Source organism: Halichoeres trimaculatus, unplaced genomic scaffold (genome assembly GCF_033239565.1).
Source record: "Halichoeres trimaculatus isolate MK-OKI-2021-1 unplaced genomic scaffold, fHalTri1.1 fHalTri1_scaffold_16, whole genome shotgun sequence".
NCBI classification, from domain to species: domain Eukaryota; kingdom Metazoa; phylum Chordata; class Actinopteri; order Labriformes; family Labridae; genus Halichoeres; species Halichoeres trimaculatus.
In genome coordinates this window covers 23,085,206-23,104,885 of record NW_027437194.1, presented here as the reverse complement: position 1 = coordinate 23,104,885, position 19,680 = coordinate 23,085,206, and the positions used below count along the sequence as shown (strand labels likewise).

Sequence of the window (19,680 nt, the reverse complement as noted above, 5' to 3'; positions counted from 1 at the left end):
TCCGAGGTGGGATTAGATGTGTTTTATGCGAGAGATATCTATTAGTGTTGGACCAGGAGAAGGAGACTCACGCAGCAGCAGGCGGTGACGGTGATCTGCACGGTGTTACGTCCTGGTTGGCACACCTGCTTCAGGTAGAGCGGCTTGTGGGAGGTTTTGTTGTCTCCTCTTTCAATGCACAGAGGAGTCGCGTTCACACTGACCTGATTCAGAGGAAAGAGGACAGAAATAAATGAAAAGTTCTTCCATTCAGGTCTTTAAAGGAAGATACAAGAAAGGATTTGCCTCTGAGCTCAAGTATTAAAACGAGAAATGCTAAAGAAAATATTACTGCAAGTTTTAACCCCAATTCACACTACTTCTAAAGATACTTCTTTATCTGATCTGTATAACATTAAACTACTTATGTGATCTTATTGCTGTTTTTACATAGTTAATCTGCCCTCAGTGAAAAAACAGATCAAACACTTTCTGTGTGCATGGTTTTATATCAAATTAAACAAATATTTTAGTTTATACTTTTCCAATAATGAATGAAATATGCTGCTATAAAATGCTTTTGATCCTAGAAAGGATATTGCTTTGTCTTTGACAAAATTACTAAGTGTTTTACCAGAAACTATTTCTGGTCTCAGACAGAAGTTATTATCTGTCCAAGTTTATCTTCTTTTTGTTTCATTTTTCTCTTCATAACTCAGAGAAACTTACTTGCACTGAAGCGGGCCAGTTCGTGTTCATCTGCCTGTCTTCATGGTGGTAACACTTTAGCTGTAGTTCCAGGTCCGGCCTGCGGGGGGAGACACAGCACATGCTGAATAAGAGACTGGGTGGGGTTATTAAACATTCCTCATGTGTTTTTCTTCTGGTGGTGTTTTTCTTTGTACAGAAATCTTTCAGGAAGAAAAACAAAGAGAGGTGCAGCGCTCTGAATCACTCTGGAGCTTCATGTTTTTAAAACTGATGTGATTATGAGACGTGTACGTCCTGCAGACGCAGTAAACATCTCCTCTGTTCATCTTTACTTTGGAGAAAAGTGGATAAAGAGAAAATATTTACCTGTGTGTGAAAGATGAATTCAGCACAAAGATCTTAGAGAAGTGAGTTATTGTTAAAAAACATCACTTGATGCTGTCAATATTCAAAGAGACGTCCTGTTTTAAAGATTAGATGAAGAGGAATGTGTCTCTGGGTCAAATAATGTTCACTGGTTTCTAGTTTTATCTACCTCTGTAGTCATGTAATATTTTTCAGCTATCCTGCTTAAAAACAAACTATCAGGAAACCTAATAGTGGTTTACGTTTTTTTAAAGCTTTTGATTAGAAGTCAAATGAACATTTGATGCAAAGAAAAACCTTTAAAACCATTTCAATATGTATTTAAGGCCTTTTTAAAAGATCCCAAAGAGGATTCCCCAACCAAGAAGACCTTTTTATTAATTACATTGTCAACACTGATAACAGACAGGCGAAGCAGCAGTCTTTGATCAGCTCGTGAAAAGATGTTAAAGCCAAAGGATTAAGTACTTTAAATCAAAAGTCTGTTAACTCATGAGTGATGACATGTTCTTAAGATATTGATATCAGAGCAGCTGCTGACAGCAAGCAAAAACAAATACTTAAAGGGCCTGGAGCAACAAAGGAGAAACTATGACAAAAAATGAAAAATGTATTGAAAGACTTTATTATGATTTCTTCATGTTTTTCTCCTACATCACATTGTACTAATGAGTGTCTGTGACGTTTTTCCTCCTTCATTATTTACTTTCACAACAGACTCACACGAGATCTGCCTCCACTCCATCACTGTTTCATCTCCATCCTCCCACAGACTGTATCAAACATGATGTCACCTGTTTTTTTCTGGAGCATAGATTTTAGGTCAGTTGTCTGAATGAGTGTCTATGTGGTTTCTGCTGTTTCTGCAGTCAGCCTCTAGAGGACACTTAAAGAACTGCAGTTTCTGGCTTTATTTCTCACAGCCTGAGGTTGTTGCTTTACTTTGTGTGCAGCAAAAGTCAGACAGCTAGGGTCATGTGACCGAGTAGTGCCTGCGTTCCCCATTCCAATGATGATCCTTTCCCTCATTAAGTCGTTATGTAGTTGTAGTTAAGTTAAGTACAATAAAGCAGAGACGGGTATTCTATTTTGAAAGTCAACTGGATTTTTGAGTGTTATTTCAGTGTCTGAGCTCCTGTAACGTTGAATCGGGTCTGAGATAAATTGATGCATGGATGAAACATTGACTAGAACTGAAACCTTTCAGACCCAGTGCCATGATGGATCAGGTATGGATCTGGTGTATTTTGGCCTGTTTTGACCAGTTGGATTTTTTTAAATGTTGTCAACGAAAAGAAGAAGGAAGTGATGAACTCCGTCTGCAAACCTCTATTTACCTTTGCATGAGTGTTTTGTAGACGGAGTCTCTCAGCTGGTAGGCATGGTTACTGACAGCCAGGTTGTGCTCCAATCTGAACGGCTCCAACACCACGCCGTCTCTTACCGGGAACGTCAGGCGCAGGTCGTCACTTGGGTTACCTGGAGGGTGAAATTTAAGAGTGATTTTTGGGATGCTTCAACCATGCTGTTTGACCATCACTGCTGGTTGGATAATTCTGTAGTTCTCTTTCTCACCTGTAGGGGGCTGCTGAGAGATGATGTTGGGTTTGGTGTCAGGTGGGAGGTAAGGGGGTTTTGTGTCCTGACCCGGTGACAGGTACGGAGGTATGGAGGTCCCAGGTGTCATCGGAGGCGTGGGGTTCCCTCCCATCGGTGAACTTGGGTACCCTGGCATGACTCCCCCCCGACCTGGCTGTGAGGACGAGGAGGAGGGAAAGTATCTCATTAGATGTCTTAGGAGAATAAGCCTGTCACCGTTCTGTTTGTTGTTGGGTTTGTCTCTTAATTGGACTCGTTAAGTGATTTTAAAAAGAGTTGAGTGCATCCATGACTTACCCCGCTGACCGCAGCCTGAGTGAAGGCATTGTATCCTCCTGCAGGCGGCAGACCGCCCTGACCGTTAAACGGCTCTGACTGCAGCACACACACACACACACACACACACACACACAAACACACACACACACACACAAACACACAGAAGACACACAAGTGTGAGCCACTGATCCGTTTCTCCAGACCCCACACAGTTCAGCAAATGACATCTGTTTACAAAACAGCACAGTCTTGGGTTGGATGAATGGAGTTTGCCATTTTTGGCGAACGCTGTTTCATTAATGATCAACCTGCTCTTTTTTCCGATAAGTGACTGTTTGCTAACAGATGTCTGCTGCTGTTGTCTAAACTGACAGCTTGAAGTGTTTTCATCAGTCTTAATGAAACACTCTCAGGTGAACCATCACCAAGGATCAGAAGAGCAGCCATTCATTCAATAAATTAGGGCTGTCAAGCTTTTAATCATAATTAATCACATTTTAACACTTTAATTAACATCCTATTATTCTGCATTGCAGTTAAAGCTTAAGTTCATATTAACAACAGAAACAGTTCCTACCAGTGTCTTTATTTAGGGATCAAATTAATATCATAAAATATGCTATATGATCTAAACTTTTTATTGTAACAAATGTTGCACCAAAGAAGGGGTATTCTGCTTTTCAATATCCTAAACATGGATAAAAAGCATCATTGCTAGATGTGTAGACTAAACCTATGCAGATTTTCAGTCCTCTATATGTTCATATGTTGTAGAAAATCCCTGAATCTGTACACTGATAAACACACTCTGTTCCAAAACAATAGCACCCGATCTTCACTGGACTTTCTGAAATGATGAGGTCATCACCTAACCAGTGAGAAGAAAATCTGGATTTTTGAGGATACTATGAGGGACAGAATAGAGACTAAAACACACTATTCCCTTATAAACTGATTAACTGGTCATGGACTGTATCGATCAGATGATTCCCTCATGTGAGTAGTTTCTCAACATGTTATTTTCTTTTGATTTGTTGGCTTCTTTTTCAAAATTTGACAACTAGTTAAACAAAATATTGAAATGTTCCAAATATAGTTGACAGATTAAACAAAGTGCCAATATATGCAGTTTCATTGTTTAAATTTAATTAACTTAGTGGTCTGGTTGTATTTAGGAGATATTTAGCAAGACAGAAAAGCTGTTGAATTGCTTTGACTCTCACACTTTCAAGAAGAATCAAATATGTATGACTCTGGTTTAATTCTTAAATAAATACTCTCAACAACACAATTCCTAAAAAACTTAATAAGAGCTTTAACTAAAGACTTTTGTATATCTTCTTGATTAAAAATAAATTAAGTCTGTTTTGTTGTTTTGAAAATACAGATGTTGTTCCCTGCATCAGTGAGGCTCTTAATTTGAAAAGGAACAGGAAGTGATTAACTACCTTGTAGTACTGTGGAGGGTTGGGTTGTCCGGCTCCAGGTGGGAGCTGTGCCTGGTTGTGTGATGCAGAGCTGTACTGTCCCATTAACGGCATCCTGCTGGAGGGGTACGAGGGGGAGGGTGCACACCGCTGCTGAGGACCCGCAGGGTACTGAAGGGGCTGGTTTGGGTACCCAGACATCCCACCAGAACCGTACTGCTGCACGGGGAAGCCCTGGGAGATGATTAAATATTCTAATCTTCTTGTAAACCTTTTATAAATTAATTTCACTTTACTTTTAGTGGTTTACTTTGAGAAATACAACAAATATTCACAAGCGCTCTGCGTACCTCTGAATGAAAAGGCCGTTTGAGTCCCTGCTGAGCCCCAGGGTACCCTCCATGCTGGGGCATCTTCTGATGGGAGGGATACATGCCCCCACCGGAAGGTGGAGGCCCAGGCCTCGAGGAGACCATCCCTGGGGGGCCACGAGGCCCCGAGTGAGACAGGAACTGGGTGCTGTAAGAGGATGCTCCACCCATCTGGAAGAGAAAGGAACGAATGACAGCAGGGTTATAAACAGAGCTCAGAGTGTGAACAGACAGAGAGGGTGGAAAGTTATAAAAACAGATTAAAATAGGAACATATAAAAAACTTGTTGGCAAGCATGTGGTACGTCCTGCTTTTGTTTTGTTCATACAACCTGAAAACACTAATCTATCAAAATCCAAACTGTGTTTGCTGTGTCTCATTCTGTAAATACTCGATCCACACAGTAAATACTCAGGCAGAGCCAGCGGTGTCAGATTATGTGATGTCTGCTGCTAATAGGAGGCATGTGTCATGAATCAGTGTAAACAGCAGTAAACCAGCTTCTGCTCTCTAACATCGCTGCAAAATAGAGTTCATTTAGGCAGCTGTTTTAGATTTAGTCTCAGTTTTAGTCACATTTTTTTCTTGTGTAATATCTTAGTATAATAAGTGATCCTGGACTCTCCTCTCAGTGTAAAGCTCCTGTGTTCGCCCTACTGATCCATAGAGTATGTAAAAGTCATCACACACAGATAGAATTGGAGTTGAAGAGGAATGCTCCTTATTCCAAGTCAAATAAAAAGAAAACTCTCCGTCGTCACTATGGCTCTGTTTTTAATCCCAAAGTGCTTATGAACACACAAAACAAGAACTGTGTTTCACTTTTACAACAGTCTCTAAATGCACTCTGAGGTGCTTCTCCTTCTCTGATGAAGAAAAGTTGATTCCAACTTCTAACTGTCTACCTTAATGTGTCTAATGTCCCACCAAACAGATAAATGGTGCTAATGAGACAGAGCTAATGACGCTAACAGCTGCAAAAAACCTCAAATGTAAAATACAGAACAAACGTCAGCCCAGTAACTGGTTTTGTCACTACCGCACACTGACGTTAATATCATCAATGAACATGAGAATGACAAGAGACAGAACTAACAATGCTAACCCTGCTAACTCTGCTAACTCAGTAAGCATTCAACAGGAAGGCATTGTTTGATTTTTTATAGGTTAGAGACACAGTGTTGAAAATGTCATTGGACATTTTCATCTTCTCATAAAAGTTTGTCAAAATTTTTATCATAAGTGAAGAATTTCAGCTTGTCTTGGTCTTGGGAAAATGGGTCTTTGACAAACGTTTATCATCAATAAACCCACCCCTAGGGCTGGATGGCTTCAAAGAGAAGATCAATTACCCCAGAGCTAAATCCAGTCCCTAGCTCTTGAAGACAATTCATGCAGCAACAAAGTACCAATCTGAGCCCCTCTGTGACAAAAGCAAGAAGTTCTCGTTTACACATTTTGAGCTTTTAAGGAATTTTGTCTGATTTGGCTCATTTCATCCCTAGGATTTGTTTGCAGCTGTTCACCAGTTTTGCAAAAGTTGGCTAAATCAGTCATCTGGATCAGAGCCAAACATTTTTACCTGCCAGCTTCTTTAACTGCAACACTTTTAATAATAGGGCAGAGGTTAAAAATACCAAAATATCCCTTTAAGCAAAGTTCAGCTGTGATATTTTACAGCTGACTGCTTATTTCCCTGTTCTTCTGATGATTCAACCTGAAAGCTTTCATGTTCATCAGAGCCAAAGAAAAGCTCCAGCAGTGAGTCATGTCACATTGTGTGAGGATGAATTGGACTCCAGCCCCCAGATAATGAAGAACTTTAAAAAACAACAATAATTTATTCCTCCCAGCACTGAGGAGGTTTCAGATTTGATTTAGACATCTTCTATTAACTAAGGATTTTTTAAAAAGTCTGTTCAATGTGTATTTTGATGTAAAAGTGTGACCTATGTCCCATCTGTTAGCAGGCAGGAGGAAGCTTTAGGAGCTGTACCACAGCCAGTCAGCAGGGGGAGCTCTAAGTGTTTGGTTTAACTTTTGGGAAGCTGTGATATCATCCATCTTTTAAAACAGTGTGTCAGGAACATCTACCTGTCCATAGCTCAGCTCCTGGTTTTGCTTCTCCTGGATTGCTGCAACAGTTGCCGTTGCAGCAGCAGTTGCTGTGGCAGCAGCGGCAGCAACAGCAGCAGCGGCGGCCTGGGAGAAGTCTGAGGGAGGACGGACGCCAAGACCGGCACCTCCACTGTTTCCAGAGTAACTGCAGGGGAAGACACAGAGATGAGTGGGAGGAGAACTCTGTGTGTGTGTGTGTGTGTGTGTGTGTGTGTGTGTGTGTGTGTGTGTGTGTGTGTGTGTGTGTGTGTGTGTGTGTGTGTGTGTGTGTGTGTGTGTAGCTTCATCATTAGCAGTGAGTCACAGCAGTGGGTGATAACAGCCAGGCTGACATATGTTCAACTGAATCCAGCAGAAATAGCTCCAAGGAACAGCAGCATAAAACAAACAGCTCTGATCGATTAATAAAGTGGATTAATTTTATAAATTAAATTCTTAAATTTTGAAAAGAAACCATTTGTAAGCTCTCGTTTTTTCATGGCTCTTTATGTATTTGGCTGTTGATTGATGTCATTTTGAAAAGACAACATTTGTAAGCAACAAAATAGAGTTTATATATATATATATATATATATATATATATATATATATATATATATATATATATACACATATATATATATATATATATTTATCATCGAAAATAAATTCATATCATTTCTTTTGATTTCCTTAATTTTGTTTATTTTTTTTTTATTTTTGTAATATCGTAATCTAAAATTTGAAATTTTGTAATATTGCTTACAACTAAAGCAGGGCATTCAGAAACAGAGCTGAGCTCTCAATCATTTGGTGGTTTTTTGTTTTGATTCTCCCTGAGCTCAGGTGGGTTTAATGTTAGGGTTAATTTTAAGAGGGAGCATTAAAGCGTACCTTCCTCCGTATGCTGAGGCGGGGTTATAAGCAGCATTGTGACGCCCGTACATCACTGGTTGTCCGTATCCTTTAGAGACAGCGTCTCCATATGACTGCTGTCCCATGAACTGAGAGCCCATACCTGGACCCATCCCAGGGCTGCCGCCGGGCATCATGTGACCACCAGAGCTCTCACCTGGACCCATGGGTGCACCGAACACCTGCGTGGGAAACAAAGATCGAGATTACCACAGCGGCTAAGATCTCCGCTGACATAACATTAAGATGTGATTTACTTTCCTATAAGTTTTGGTGTGACATCAACAAAACTCTGAAACTCTTAATTAAACCCACTCACACAAAGTTTCACCATAAACTGCAAGCGCCAAGGTACTGGATTGTTTTGGTGACAGTCTATAATACTTTCCCCCCTGATTTCCTGGTGTTTTTGGTGTTTGTCTGATTGTTTTTATCTCTCTCTAAGTTTAGTGTAGCTGCAGGCTCAATGTGCATTGTCACGTGTGAAGTGGATTGGATGAGCAGTCAATGAGAACACTGAAAACATCCACACAGAGCCAAACAACCTGACCTGAATAGGCCCAGCAGGTGGCAGGAAGGCCTTTAGTGACCCCTCAGTTAAAAAAAAAAAACGAATCATCTCACCTGATTTTACCTGTTGTCTTTATCTATGCAGTGTGTATTTTTTATCTTTAAGGTAAGCTACAGTAACACAAGCTACAGTAAAACATCACTTCCTTTGACATCCTTTGAAAGGGTTCTTATGAAAATTAAATCAGAAACTTTTTTAGACTACTCAAACCTAACAACAGAAAAATTAACACTTTTTAGTCTTCAACGTTACTTAGATCGGGTTGAACACAAAAATACAGTAAATAGAAGAACACAAGCAGAGCACAAAGCACTGGTGTGTATTCTGCTTTCCCATATATCAGTAATAATGCTGGATGTTCAGACCAAATGTGTTTAGATTTTCAAACTTCTACATATTCATGTGTTGTAGAAATCCCTGAATCTGTCTATAAACTGATCAAAATGCTCCACTCAAAAAAGATCACCAGATATTTACGGGATCATATAAGGATATCTGAGTCATGCCAAGTTGGAGGGGTGGGCCTCAAACACCAAGGTATGCCCATATCACCACCTCCAACAGGCCTCCAGAGGGCTAACCGATCATCTTGAAGGGGGTTTGTGGAGCATGGACTCTTAAAGAGACAGCAGCCAAAACAAAAGGTTTCATATAGAAGCTGACAAAAGGGTTTTCTAAAACACCAGTGAGAGAAAAAAGGGATGTTTTTTAGCTGTAAATAATTTGAAGATACTACAGGGGCACCAGAGGGACAAAATAAAGACTTAAAAATCACCTAAAATCCTTTCTTTAACCAATTAACTGGTAATAAAAAAGTAGTTCAGATGGTGCGCAAACTCAAAATAAATCAATTTAGATTTTTTGGCTCCTTTATAAAAATGTGAAAAACTGTCTTTGCCAAACCTCCTCTTGAATGCATTACCTATATTTGCAGAGCAGATGTTAGTTAAAGGATATCAGAAGTACTGAAATGTGAAGTTTTCTGTCCCCTTTAAATCTAATATATCTAATGTTTTCTGCTTTGATAAATGACGCCCTCTCAGATTTTATTCCAGGAGATTTATTTCCCAGGATAGAAAAGTTGTCAAAGTGCTTTAACTCCCACACTTTCAAGAAGAACCAAATATGTGCGACTCTGATTTAATAAGCTGTGAAGATCACACTTAAATCTTTTCACGCAGCCGAGCAGGGAGTAAAAACTATTTAATCTGGAAGTGAAGAATGAGAAGAAGCTTCCTCCTACTTACAGCAGAGTGTAGGAGTGACCTTTAGAGCAGCTTTCAGAGTTTATTTATTCCAGAGGAGAGAAACACTGTACTTCTCCTCCATTGACAACTTCCCTTAACTCCAGCGTAAGATGGGATCCAGGGGTTTCAACTCAAAGTTATGGTTAGTTCATGATCATACATGTGAAGCTGGGATTATTGGGAAGTATAAAGGGGAAGTGTGTGAGCTCAGCAGCTGCTAACAGTCAGCTGTTAACTGCTCTAATTAAAATCATGGAAATTGTCCAGATAAATTATCAAGAGTAGCGTCTGCTTCTGTTAAAAGATCCCCATAAATATGCAAGTTTGATGCCATAAAGCAGGGGTGGCCAACCTGTGGCTTGCCAGCCACATGTGGCTAATTTGCCTTTCAGTGAGCGGCTCTTCGATCCATTCCTAAAAAAAATATATATAGATCTATATATAGTTGTGAGTAGTGGTGTGCTGATCAATCTAAAATATTGATATATTGATGCCTACGTTGGGATCAGTATTGATCAGTACTTGGGTGATGAGAGCTATACTTAAGTTTCAGTTTCTCTTCTCTAGATAGATAGATAGATAGATAGATAGATAGATAGATAGATAGATAGATAGATAGATAGATAGATAGATAGATAGATAGATAGATAGATAGATAGATAGATGGAAATGTACTGATTTTCATTCTATGTTATTTAGAATTTGCATCTCAGAATACCAAAAAAGTTACCCCATGATGTCGTAGATAGTAGTAAAAGTTTTTAACAACTAAAAGAGGGGCTACTGTTTTTCTGTGTTTTGTTTTTATTTTCTGTTAGGGTTTTTTCGCTTCACTTGATTTACAGCTCAAAAAAGCCCCATTTTTCTCTCACTGGTGTTTTAGAAAACCCTTTTTTAAGCCTCTATCTGAAACACTTTGTTTTAGCTGCTGCCTCTTTAAGGCTCCCTGCTCCACATACCCCCCTACCTCTGATTGGCCAGCCCTCTGGAGGTCTGCTGGGGCTGGAATTATGGGCAGACCTTGTGGTTTGAGGCCAATCACTCCAATGTGCTGTTATGTCTTCATCATTTCAGCAGTCAATCAGTGCTATTCACAGACAAATGCAGGGATTTCTCCAATATACAAACATGTAGAGGTTTAAAATTCTGCACACGCCTAGTTTGAACATCCAGGATTGTTACTTAATAAACATGAAATTTACAATATAGGAAAGACGAATACTCACCCTTTTGGTCATTTGTCTGACTTAAATCTAAGAATGTAAAACAAAAAGCCAAGATTTTTTTCATTGTTAAAAGAAAAAAGCCTCAACTTTAAAACGTTTTTTTTTTTTTTGGTGAACCCTGATCTTCTACCACTGAGTTAAGGATTAAAAGCCATCCAAATAATGTACAACTTTAATCTCAAACTATATCAGAGTAGTCCTTTCAGTTCTTAAGAATGTGACCTTTGATATTTTCTTTTATATGAAATTACTTAATCTTTGAATAATCTGAGTGGGTCTTTCATTTGTTTATGAGTATAATCTCTAAGAACATCTCTGTACTTTTTAATGAAATTTATGGTTTATATCTCAGTCATGTCAGCTGTTTAGTCGTAAATTTACAATTTCTACACCTCAAAGACTGAGTTTCTTTTTATGATTCTGATTAAAATCTCAGAGTGTGCACAATGTTTCTCAGAAATTTATGACTTTAATAAAGACTCCACTGTTTTCCCATTAATTCGCTGATTTTATCTTCCCGGTATTTCTTATCTGTGTCTCCCATAATGACAACTTGCACCTCAGAAAACATTTTGCAATTCAAGAAATGTTAAAGGGTTTTTTGGCATGCTTAAAAGTCAGTCAGTCTAACAAACTGTGTTGTTTTGTCTTTTGTATATCCAGCATTCTGTCTCAGATGTCTGCTGGGATGTAAAGAGACTTCAATATCTCCTCAAAATAACCAACAGCTGTTTGACCACTGCTTCTTGTTTCAATTGATGATATTCAACCGTTTAGTTTGTATTTTGGAGAGATGAATAACAATTATTTTGGAAGGAGGCTCTTAGGAAAGAACTCATGTGCTGCCCTCTATGGGCCTGCAATGCCATCACATGATCAGTTCTGTCTAATACAAGTTTGACTTTGACTTTGAGCTTTTTACTCAGTCAGAGGCTGAAGTACATACCTTTAAGTTTTAATTTGTAAAGTGGTGGTTGTGTAATCTATCATCAGCAACTGCAACTGGTTGTTGTTTCACAGGTAAACACACTCTCGATTGAGATGCTAGCTATGTTAGCTTGTTATTGGGATTGTCCATTACATGTTAACATTATGTTTGCAGACTTTTTACAAACAGGTTACACATGACAAGCTAGCTTCTGTTAAAGATGACAGTACTTCTAAATTAGGCTTTTTGCTGTTATGAATCTGTAAAGTGACAAACACTGATTTTGTATTTTAAGTTTTACGTTAAAGGACAGCATCTTATTCCAAAAAGAATCGTAATATGTACGAGCTCTTAAATTCTAAAGATATATTTTCTGACAGTAGCTTTAACAGTTTCCATCAAAACTAAGCAAATACACTGAACTGTCCCTTTTCCTCTATCCAGAGCCTGGATGCCATAGATAAATAAATAATCTTTGTGTGTGCTTTCTGCTGCAGCTGCTTTTCCTCTGATTACAGCACATAAAACAGGAGGAGAAGAGGAATGTCCCCGGGTGCTGAGGCGTGTGTTACCTGACTGTGTGTGGGATTGGTCACGCCCCACACTGTGGTTACTACAGAGAGAGATCCCGCGTGCTGATTGGTGCCTGGTTGCCAGGAGACTGGGTCGTTTAGGAAGGGGCCGTCACTGCTGCAGGAGGAGAGGAAGCCGAGTTACTGGGATGGTCGGGAAGGTTCAGGAAAGATTCATGCAGATACGAACGACATCACACAGAGTGTTTTCATCATACTGTGTGTTTAACACTCTGTCAGAGATTATTTACACTAAAACATCAAAGACAGAGCTGAGTAAATACATCATTCACACCTCAGAGACATCAATTAACCTCAGTATGTGATACTAAGGTTACTCTTCCTTCTTTTAAAGCATTTCCTCAACAGGGATCCACCACTTAACAAATGCCACATTCCATTGAAGGAGTTCCCACTGCCTCCAAATATGAGCTTTCTGGTCTGTATTGTCTCAATGACGAAAGGTGCTTTTCAACCCAGGAACTAGGGACTTTTTGAGGAGCTTTGTGATTGGTGGAGCTGGGATAGAAACCCTGACCTTCCAACTGAGGGACAACCGACTCTTCCACTGAGTCACAGCCTCCCTGAATACAAACAGACTTTTATATGAAGGAAAAATCTCTTATAAGCAAAATAATGTTTTATTTCTTCTTCCCCAAGGTCACCTTAGTACATTCATAAAAAAGAGTCACTGGTGATATTCTTTAAGAAACCTTGTGTGAAAATGACAAAAATGTACAATAACATACTACAGTTACTCCAGTGCATTGTTAGAAAGGCAGCTATGGCTGAAACCTGGACTTTATTTTACTTTACATAGTTATTAAGGTCTAAACAGTCAAAGGAAGAAAAAGTTTTACTCTAGTAGCTAATGTTTGTTCAATTCGAACCAGTCAAGGTCCTTAATGCCTTTGGTTCCCAAAGGGGTTCAGGACTCAATGAGGGGTCACAAAACACTAATAGAGGGGTTGAGAAATGCCTTCCAAAATAAAAACTATTTACAGTTTTATATTTTATCCATTACTGAAAAAACATGAACAAAATAGAGATTAAATCTGGTATTGTACAAACAGAAAGTGTTTGGGCTGTTGTCTTTGTCAAGTCCCTAAGTGACTAAACATGGATAACGACGGTATCAGTCGAGGAAGATTCATTTAGGAAACAGAAATATGTGAACATGGGATAAATTAAGTACCGTTGGCTTTTTTTTTGTAGTTTTTGGGTTTGCCGGTTAGTATATTCTCACGACAAGGGGTTACCACCAGTGGCCAATATCGTTGTTTTGGGGTTCATAGGCTAAGAGGTTGGGAAAACCTGTTTTATCTTACTGACAGGTGTTGTTTCTTATTCCTAGTCTGAAAAACTATAGATACAAATGATCTGTAAAGGAAAAGCCTTCAACTCTTGAATAGAGTGTTGAATAATAGAGATGTGTGTCAACATAAAACCATTTGAGAATCAAACAGTACCTAGGTAGAACCCTTCATAACCTCAGGTATATTTCTCTGACAGGTATTCAGATGTTTTTCCAGCCGTGTGACAGGTTGTGATGTAAACCATCGAGACTAAGGTTCAGATTTAACCTTTCCCGTTAGATTTCAAATGTGTCATTTTGATTTCTGTTTTTCCAGAAACAACTGTTTGCCATGTCTGCCGAAAGCCACCAGACTCTATCAACCAAAGGACGTAAAAAGGCCTTGACAATATCTATTATTTCTTTTCTCAAAAGAGTTGCTACATTTCAAAAAGGATGTTATCTAAATAAAAAAAGCTTTCTTCTAACAGAAACCTCTCAATGGTGGCAGACACTTGAAAAAACAACCGGGGCTTTTTAGTTTTTAAAACAAACACTTAAATTTGACATTTTTAATCATCAGTGTCAGATCCAAAGGGTTTTGTTTCCACCATCCCTGCTGATTCACCTCTTCCTGTTAATCAGTTTACCTGAACACTTCCCCACTATTGAACTTTTTAGGTATCACAATGATCTAAATTGCATTTACCTTCGCAAAAACAGAGCTAAGGACATCATATGAGAACTCTCCTCTGAATTTACATCTCAATCCACATTTCTACACTTTGAGGCCTAAATCATGAGTTTATTTTCAAATAGACTGGATCAGATGTAATCCCTAGTTAGTCTGATCCCTCTCTTTGTTTCTCTGAGGCTGCGTGTCGTGTCAGTGAGTTGGCAGCACGTCTCCTGCTTTCATGGCTTTCTGAGGAGAAATAGAGCAGTCAGAAGTCTTTGTGGCTGCACTCAATTAAAGAGTGTTTTGGCTTGAGTAAATCTAATCAAGATGCTTCCAACATCGGCAGAACACAGAAAACACTCAACAGTCGATTGACTCGACAGTTGGTGATTGTGTTTTGGGGTAGTTGAACCCTGTCTGACGGCTTTTATTCAGATTTTCTTTGTTTAACAAGAACACACAGAGGAAACAAACTGTTGTGGCACAACGTGCACACCGCCTGCTTTTGAATCATTGCCACTTTGAAATAAAAAACAACTTTCTTTATGTTATTTCTGTCATAATCATCACAATGAAAAAAAAAGATGTTGAAATATTTCACTCTTCACTCTTTTTCACTTTTCGAACTGAACTGAACTGTGGAAATAAACTGACTTTTACACAATATCTAAGAACAACTTTTTTATTTTTAACATTTTAAAGAATTACTTAGGAAGGAAAAATACAGCAGATAGACAAAATAATAAAAGATGATGCAATCATCATTCTTAAAATCTTACCATGTGTTAGAGTTGGTGTGATAAAATGTTGATTGTCGACTGACATTTGCCACTAAAACACATTTTTCTCTCATAAATCAGGTCCTGAACTGTCATGTGGTAATTTTTCGGCTAATCTGAGATGCAATTCGTACCTGAGGGAGTAAAAAAATTCAAAAATTTTAACAAAATGTGCCAACCGTGTGAATTACATCGAAGCAGTAGCTTGAATCTCTGTCTAGAGCTTGCCTGGATTTCCAAGAGCAATAAAATTGGATCAAAAACAAAGACTAAATGGTTGCAAAGTTTCTGGTTTGGGATTTTAAAACTAGACTTGTACTTTTTGAAGGGCACCTTGTTTGAGAATTTGTTTTCCAAATGATAAAAATTTCAGAGGAAACTTGAAGCTTTTCTGGGTGACTCCGGGTAACCTGAGAGATCCAGACGCCGTGTTGGAGGCGTGTGTGGTTCACAGCAAACCAAAACAAACACACCACAGGGCAGAGCAGGTGAGGTGTCACATGAGGACACGGGTAATGTCACTGCAGAGTGTGTGTTTGGTGTGTTTGATGTGTGTGTGTACCTTTGTGGAGTGGGAGGCAGGGAGGGTTTCATGGAGTTGAGGGGGTTCATCGGATGAAGAGGGGGATCATGGGAGAGCCCCCACTGTCCTCAAGAGGCAGCTGCCCTGAGAGAGAATGAGGGAGGGAGGGAGTTACTCAGAGCTCATTTACCACACAGCAACAATTTATCATCACTACAGCCCACTACAGTGTGCGCACAAAGACACAGCGCCCTCCCACTCACAGACACTCACTTTAATCTGTGTGTGTGTCTGTGTGTGTGTGAGAGTGTGTGTGTGCACATCAAAACGTTCTCCTATCACTGACTGCTGTAGCTCTGATACCTCTCAAACGGAGGAGGGGGAGGGGTGCCGGGAAGCTAAATTTAGCTCGCTGATTTCAAAAGGAATTTAAGAGAACAGAGATGTGAAGAGGCAGCTTCTTCTCTCTGCAGCACACCGACATTCAATCACACACATGCAAGCACACACACACACACACACACAAAAGAGAGGGGGAATTATCTCATCTCCTTTTTAGGGTTTATTTGATAACCAACCTGCGTCTTTTCCTGTCACCTTCCCTCCAATGAGAGAAAACTGAGTCAGGTGTCCTTCACATTCAGAGGTTTCAGTGATTACACTAGAGATGCTTTTCTTCAATTCACTGTCCCTTTTAACCATGTTTCCATTTACTAAGTGAAATTATTTTATTTGAATTAAAGTATTTAGGCTGCACAATGTTGAGCTCTGTCACTTAACAGGAGAAGGTTCCTGGTTTGAACCAGGAGCCTTTCTGCGTGGAGATTCTCCCTGTTCATGTGTTTGTTCTCTCCAGTTTCCTCCCACAGTCCAAAAACATGCTCATCACGTTGATTGGTCATTCTAAATCACCCATAGTTCATCTGTCTCTACATTTTGGCCATGTGATGGGGCCTGACCAGGTGAACCTCCTGATGTTAAGTCTCACATCTGGGACTGAATACAGGTGTGAAGATGCACCAGATGAGGATATATCAACAGTATTTCCCACCCACATGCTGTCTCCAAATTCAGGGGCTGCATCCTTCATAAGATGAACTGCAAGACTGAAAGCATGTAATTGCACATCAAAGACTTAAAGGTGTCCAAATGAGTGAGCTCTACCCTTTCTTGGCTGTGAAGGATGCATGCAGGATGCTTGTGCTGCTAAATCTGCTGGGTGTCTTTCAACAAAATGTACATCTGTTGCTCCACTTCTGCAATTAGCATTCACCAACACACCACGGCTGTTTTCCAAACCGCCTACTACATACTAAATACATACTATATGTGAATGTAGTATGTAGTAGGCACTACATACTACCTACTGCTTTTGCTTTTAGTATGACTTCTCTGATGGGTCTGTTTTGTAGTATATTACTCTGGTTTCCAGTTTCAGAAGCAGAGCTACAGAGGGTTTTTTTGTGTTTATTATAAATGTTCAATCAAACTATGGGCAGATCTCTGCATTTTAGTTATTTTGTTAATCATATCACACAGAACTTTCATGCTTGATTTCTAATCTTACACCAAAAGGTATATTATTTACCAAAAAAAAAAATGGAAGGGTTTTTTGTTTTTAGTGCTGATGGGGAAACCATAATCCACGTATGGTTTAAAAAAGTGACTTAGTCTTTTATATGGGCTCTAATGAATTTGTAAAGGTAAACGCCTCTTTTACAAAAGGAAGTGACAAGATTGACTCGTGTTTCTTTCGCATCACTTCACTTCTCTTTCACGGACCTTAAAGTAAAGCCGCGTTTCCACCAAGCAGACCGGTTCGGTTCGTCTCAGTACGGCGCGCTTTTTGCGGGGTTTCCACTGACTCATCCCGGGACAGATCCCTAAAAACCGAAACGAGCCGTCCCACTTTTTTGGGACCCTTTCGTATGGGTGCCAGACTGAACCGATCCGCTCTCGGAAGGTGGAGCAACACACTGCAGACCGTTGATTGGTCAAAAGAACCGTCACTTACCCCGATAGTGGCTGCATTTCTCCTGGCGGCACACAGACTTCACTGAAACAAAGCTTGATTGTTCTTTGTAACAGAGAGTTACATGAAAATCACAGAGAGGACGAAATGCTGCATGTCTTCCATCTATGCTCTTTGTTTACTGTGTCGCGTTTTCTTCTTTGTTGGATTTAATAGCGGGGTAAGCTGCTACGGCGTTGCGCTACTGTTTAACAGCTGCGGCTTCCGGCTTACACGCCGCCCCACACGAGAGGGCACAGTTTGCTGTGGAAACGCAAATGGGATCAGGCTTAACTGTACCAAACCGTCCCAAACCGTACTGAACCGACCCGGACTGCATGGTAGAAACGCGGCTTTAGTGTTGTGTTGTAATCATAATGCTGACTCATTCCAGTAGATGGCGCTTATTCACCAAAACCTGTCACCCGCATGGACAAACAGCGTTAGCACCATGCATTGTGGGAATCAGTATGCTGGGTAGACTAGTCTGTTACATACTGAGAAATTTTCCTGAATCAGTAGGACATCTGGGGATTTTTAGTATACTTCAGATTTTTAGTATACTTCAGATTTTACAAGTTTTCACATACTGACTACTACATACTGAATTTCAGCCAAAATAATAGGCACTGCTAATGTAGTAGGCGAAGTACTATGGGGGGCACCAGAGGGACAGAACTAAGACTAAAAAGAGCACACTGCCTCCTCTTATTGAATTTTTCTGACTCAATTAAACAGATTTGACTGTTAAAAACCAAATGGGGTGTTAAAACATGACATTATCTTTAAAACAATGTGTGTTAGGTAGTTCCAGTTTAGTTTCCAGGCTCAGAAAACAGCTTATGAGCAGAGACTCCTCCGGTCCACCTGACTCCGGTCAGGTCTTCTGAAAGATGTCCTGACTCACTTTGGATGTAAAAGGGCAGTCCGGGTTTAAGCATCTTTCCTCTGTTTTTTGTTTAGGATCTGCTTAACCAGCAAACAATCCCTATTACTTACATCTCCATACCTAATCTGCAGAACCTTCGTTAACAAGATTTTTAAAAATTTCTGAGTTTATTTACAAAGCATTCATTCAAAGTGTGAGGTGAAATGGTGGGATGATGCATTTCTGCATTTCCATCAATGTTGAATAAATAGACAAATGTGCAGACTTCTTAAAAATCATTCTACTGCTTCAGTCTTGGATGTTTTAATTTATCCTGTTACTCTTTTGGCTTCTCTTTGGTCCCATGAGAGTTGTCCTAAAAATGTTTAGCTTCATTCTCAGTTCAGCTCAACTCAACTCTTAGCAGAAACTCCATCAGAGAGCTGGCGAGTCAAAGTCTGAACAAATTCAGGTAAAATTGTGTCACTAATCCAGCTCATTCGTGTAGTTAAGTGCATGTGAATACAGCTCAGCTGAAGTTAAACAGAAACAATCTAGCGTTTTGTGCAGCTGGTCCTTTATCTTAACCATCTCACAGACTAAGTGTAAGGCAGCAAAAGACGTGTAATAGTTTAGTGAGGCTCTCTTCTGTTGAGGCTGAAAATAAACTGGGCCTCTTACACGTTAAAGAAAAACATGTTATCATGACTGCAGCACCATAATCGTCTCATATCATGAGTTATGAGCATCGTTACATCCCTAATTGCAAACTGAGATATGTTTCTTGTGAAGGCTGTTATTGGAGAAATGATGAAATTAGTGTTTATTGTGCAGCCTGGTTCCTTTTCACACCAGATGTTTTCATTATTTCCTGCAGATCCTGCCGCCTCTCATTAATGATTTTCTTTATCTGCTGGTTTCCCACTGACATGCTAATTTTCCAACATCCTCCCCCTCCTCTTCCTCTCCCTCTCTTTGGTTTCCTCTCGTGCACTTTGCAGATTTGGGTCAGACACCCCGCACATCGCACATCTTCTGAAGCAGGAGGATGAAGGGAGGAGGGGAGCTCTGCTCTGATCACATGACTGTCGTACCTGATTTCCACAGACTGCAGACAGACGGCACTTTGTAACTTCCATCGCACACAAAGCAGCAGGTCGGAGGGGGAACATGTAAGACGTGCGTGTGTGTGTGTGTGTGTGTGTGTGTGTAAGATGTGGGAAGCGAACACAGGCAG

General features: G+C 39.9%; 1 protein-coding gene across 5 annotated transcripts in view; it reads right to left on the bottom strand.

The window, feature by feature from the left end:
* The window catches only part of zmiz2 (zinc finger, MIZ-type containing 2), a 33,494-nt gene that overhangs the window by 8,305 nt on the left and 5,509 nt on the right, over nucleotides 1–19,680 (bottom strand). For 3 of the 5 annotated variants that reach the window (XM_074690237.1, XM_074690238.1, XM_074690236.1), the window contains 11 exons: nucleotides 15,604–15,708; nucleotides 12,290–12,407; nucleotides 7,725–7,927; nucleotides 6,828–6,996; nucleotides 4,712–4,903; nucleotides 4,383–4,595; nucleotides 2,953–3,030; nucleotides 2,632–2,809; nucleotides 2,394–2,535; nucleotides 709–787; nucleotides 72–203 (listed from right to left, as the gene is read on the bottom strand). In XM_074690237.1, the coding sequence (XP_074546338.1) occupies nucleotides 72–203; nucleotides 709–787; nucleotides 2,394–2,535; nucleotides 2,632–2,809; nucleotides 2,953–3,030; nucleotides 4,383–4,595; nucleotides 4,712–4,903; nucleotides 6,828–6,996; nucleotides 7,725–7,927; nucleotides 12,290–12,407; nucleotides 15,604–15,653 (1,554 nt within the window). In that variant the 5' untranslated portion in view covers nucleotides 15,654–15,708. The remainder of the gene's footprint in view (nucleotides 1–71; nucleotides 204–708; nucleotides 788–2,393; nucleotides 2,536–2,631; nucleotides 2,810–2,952; nucleotides 3,031–4,382; nucleotides 4,596–4,711; nucleotides 4,904–6,827; nucleotides 6,997–7,724; nucleotides 7,928–12,289; nucleotides 12,408–15,603; nucleotides 15,709–19,680) is intronic. The other 2 variants (XM_074690241.1, XM_074690239.1) reach the window with 2 other exon arrangements.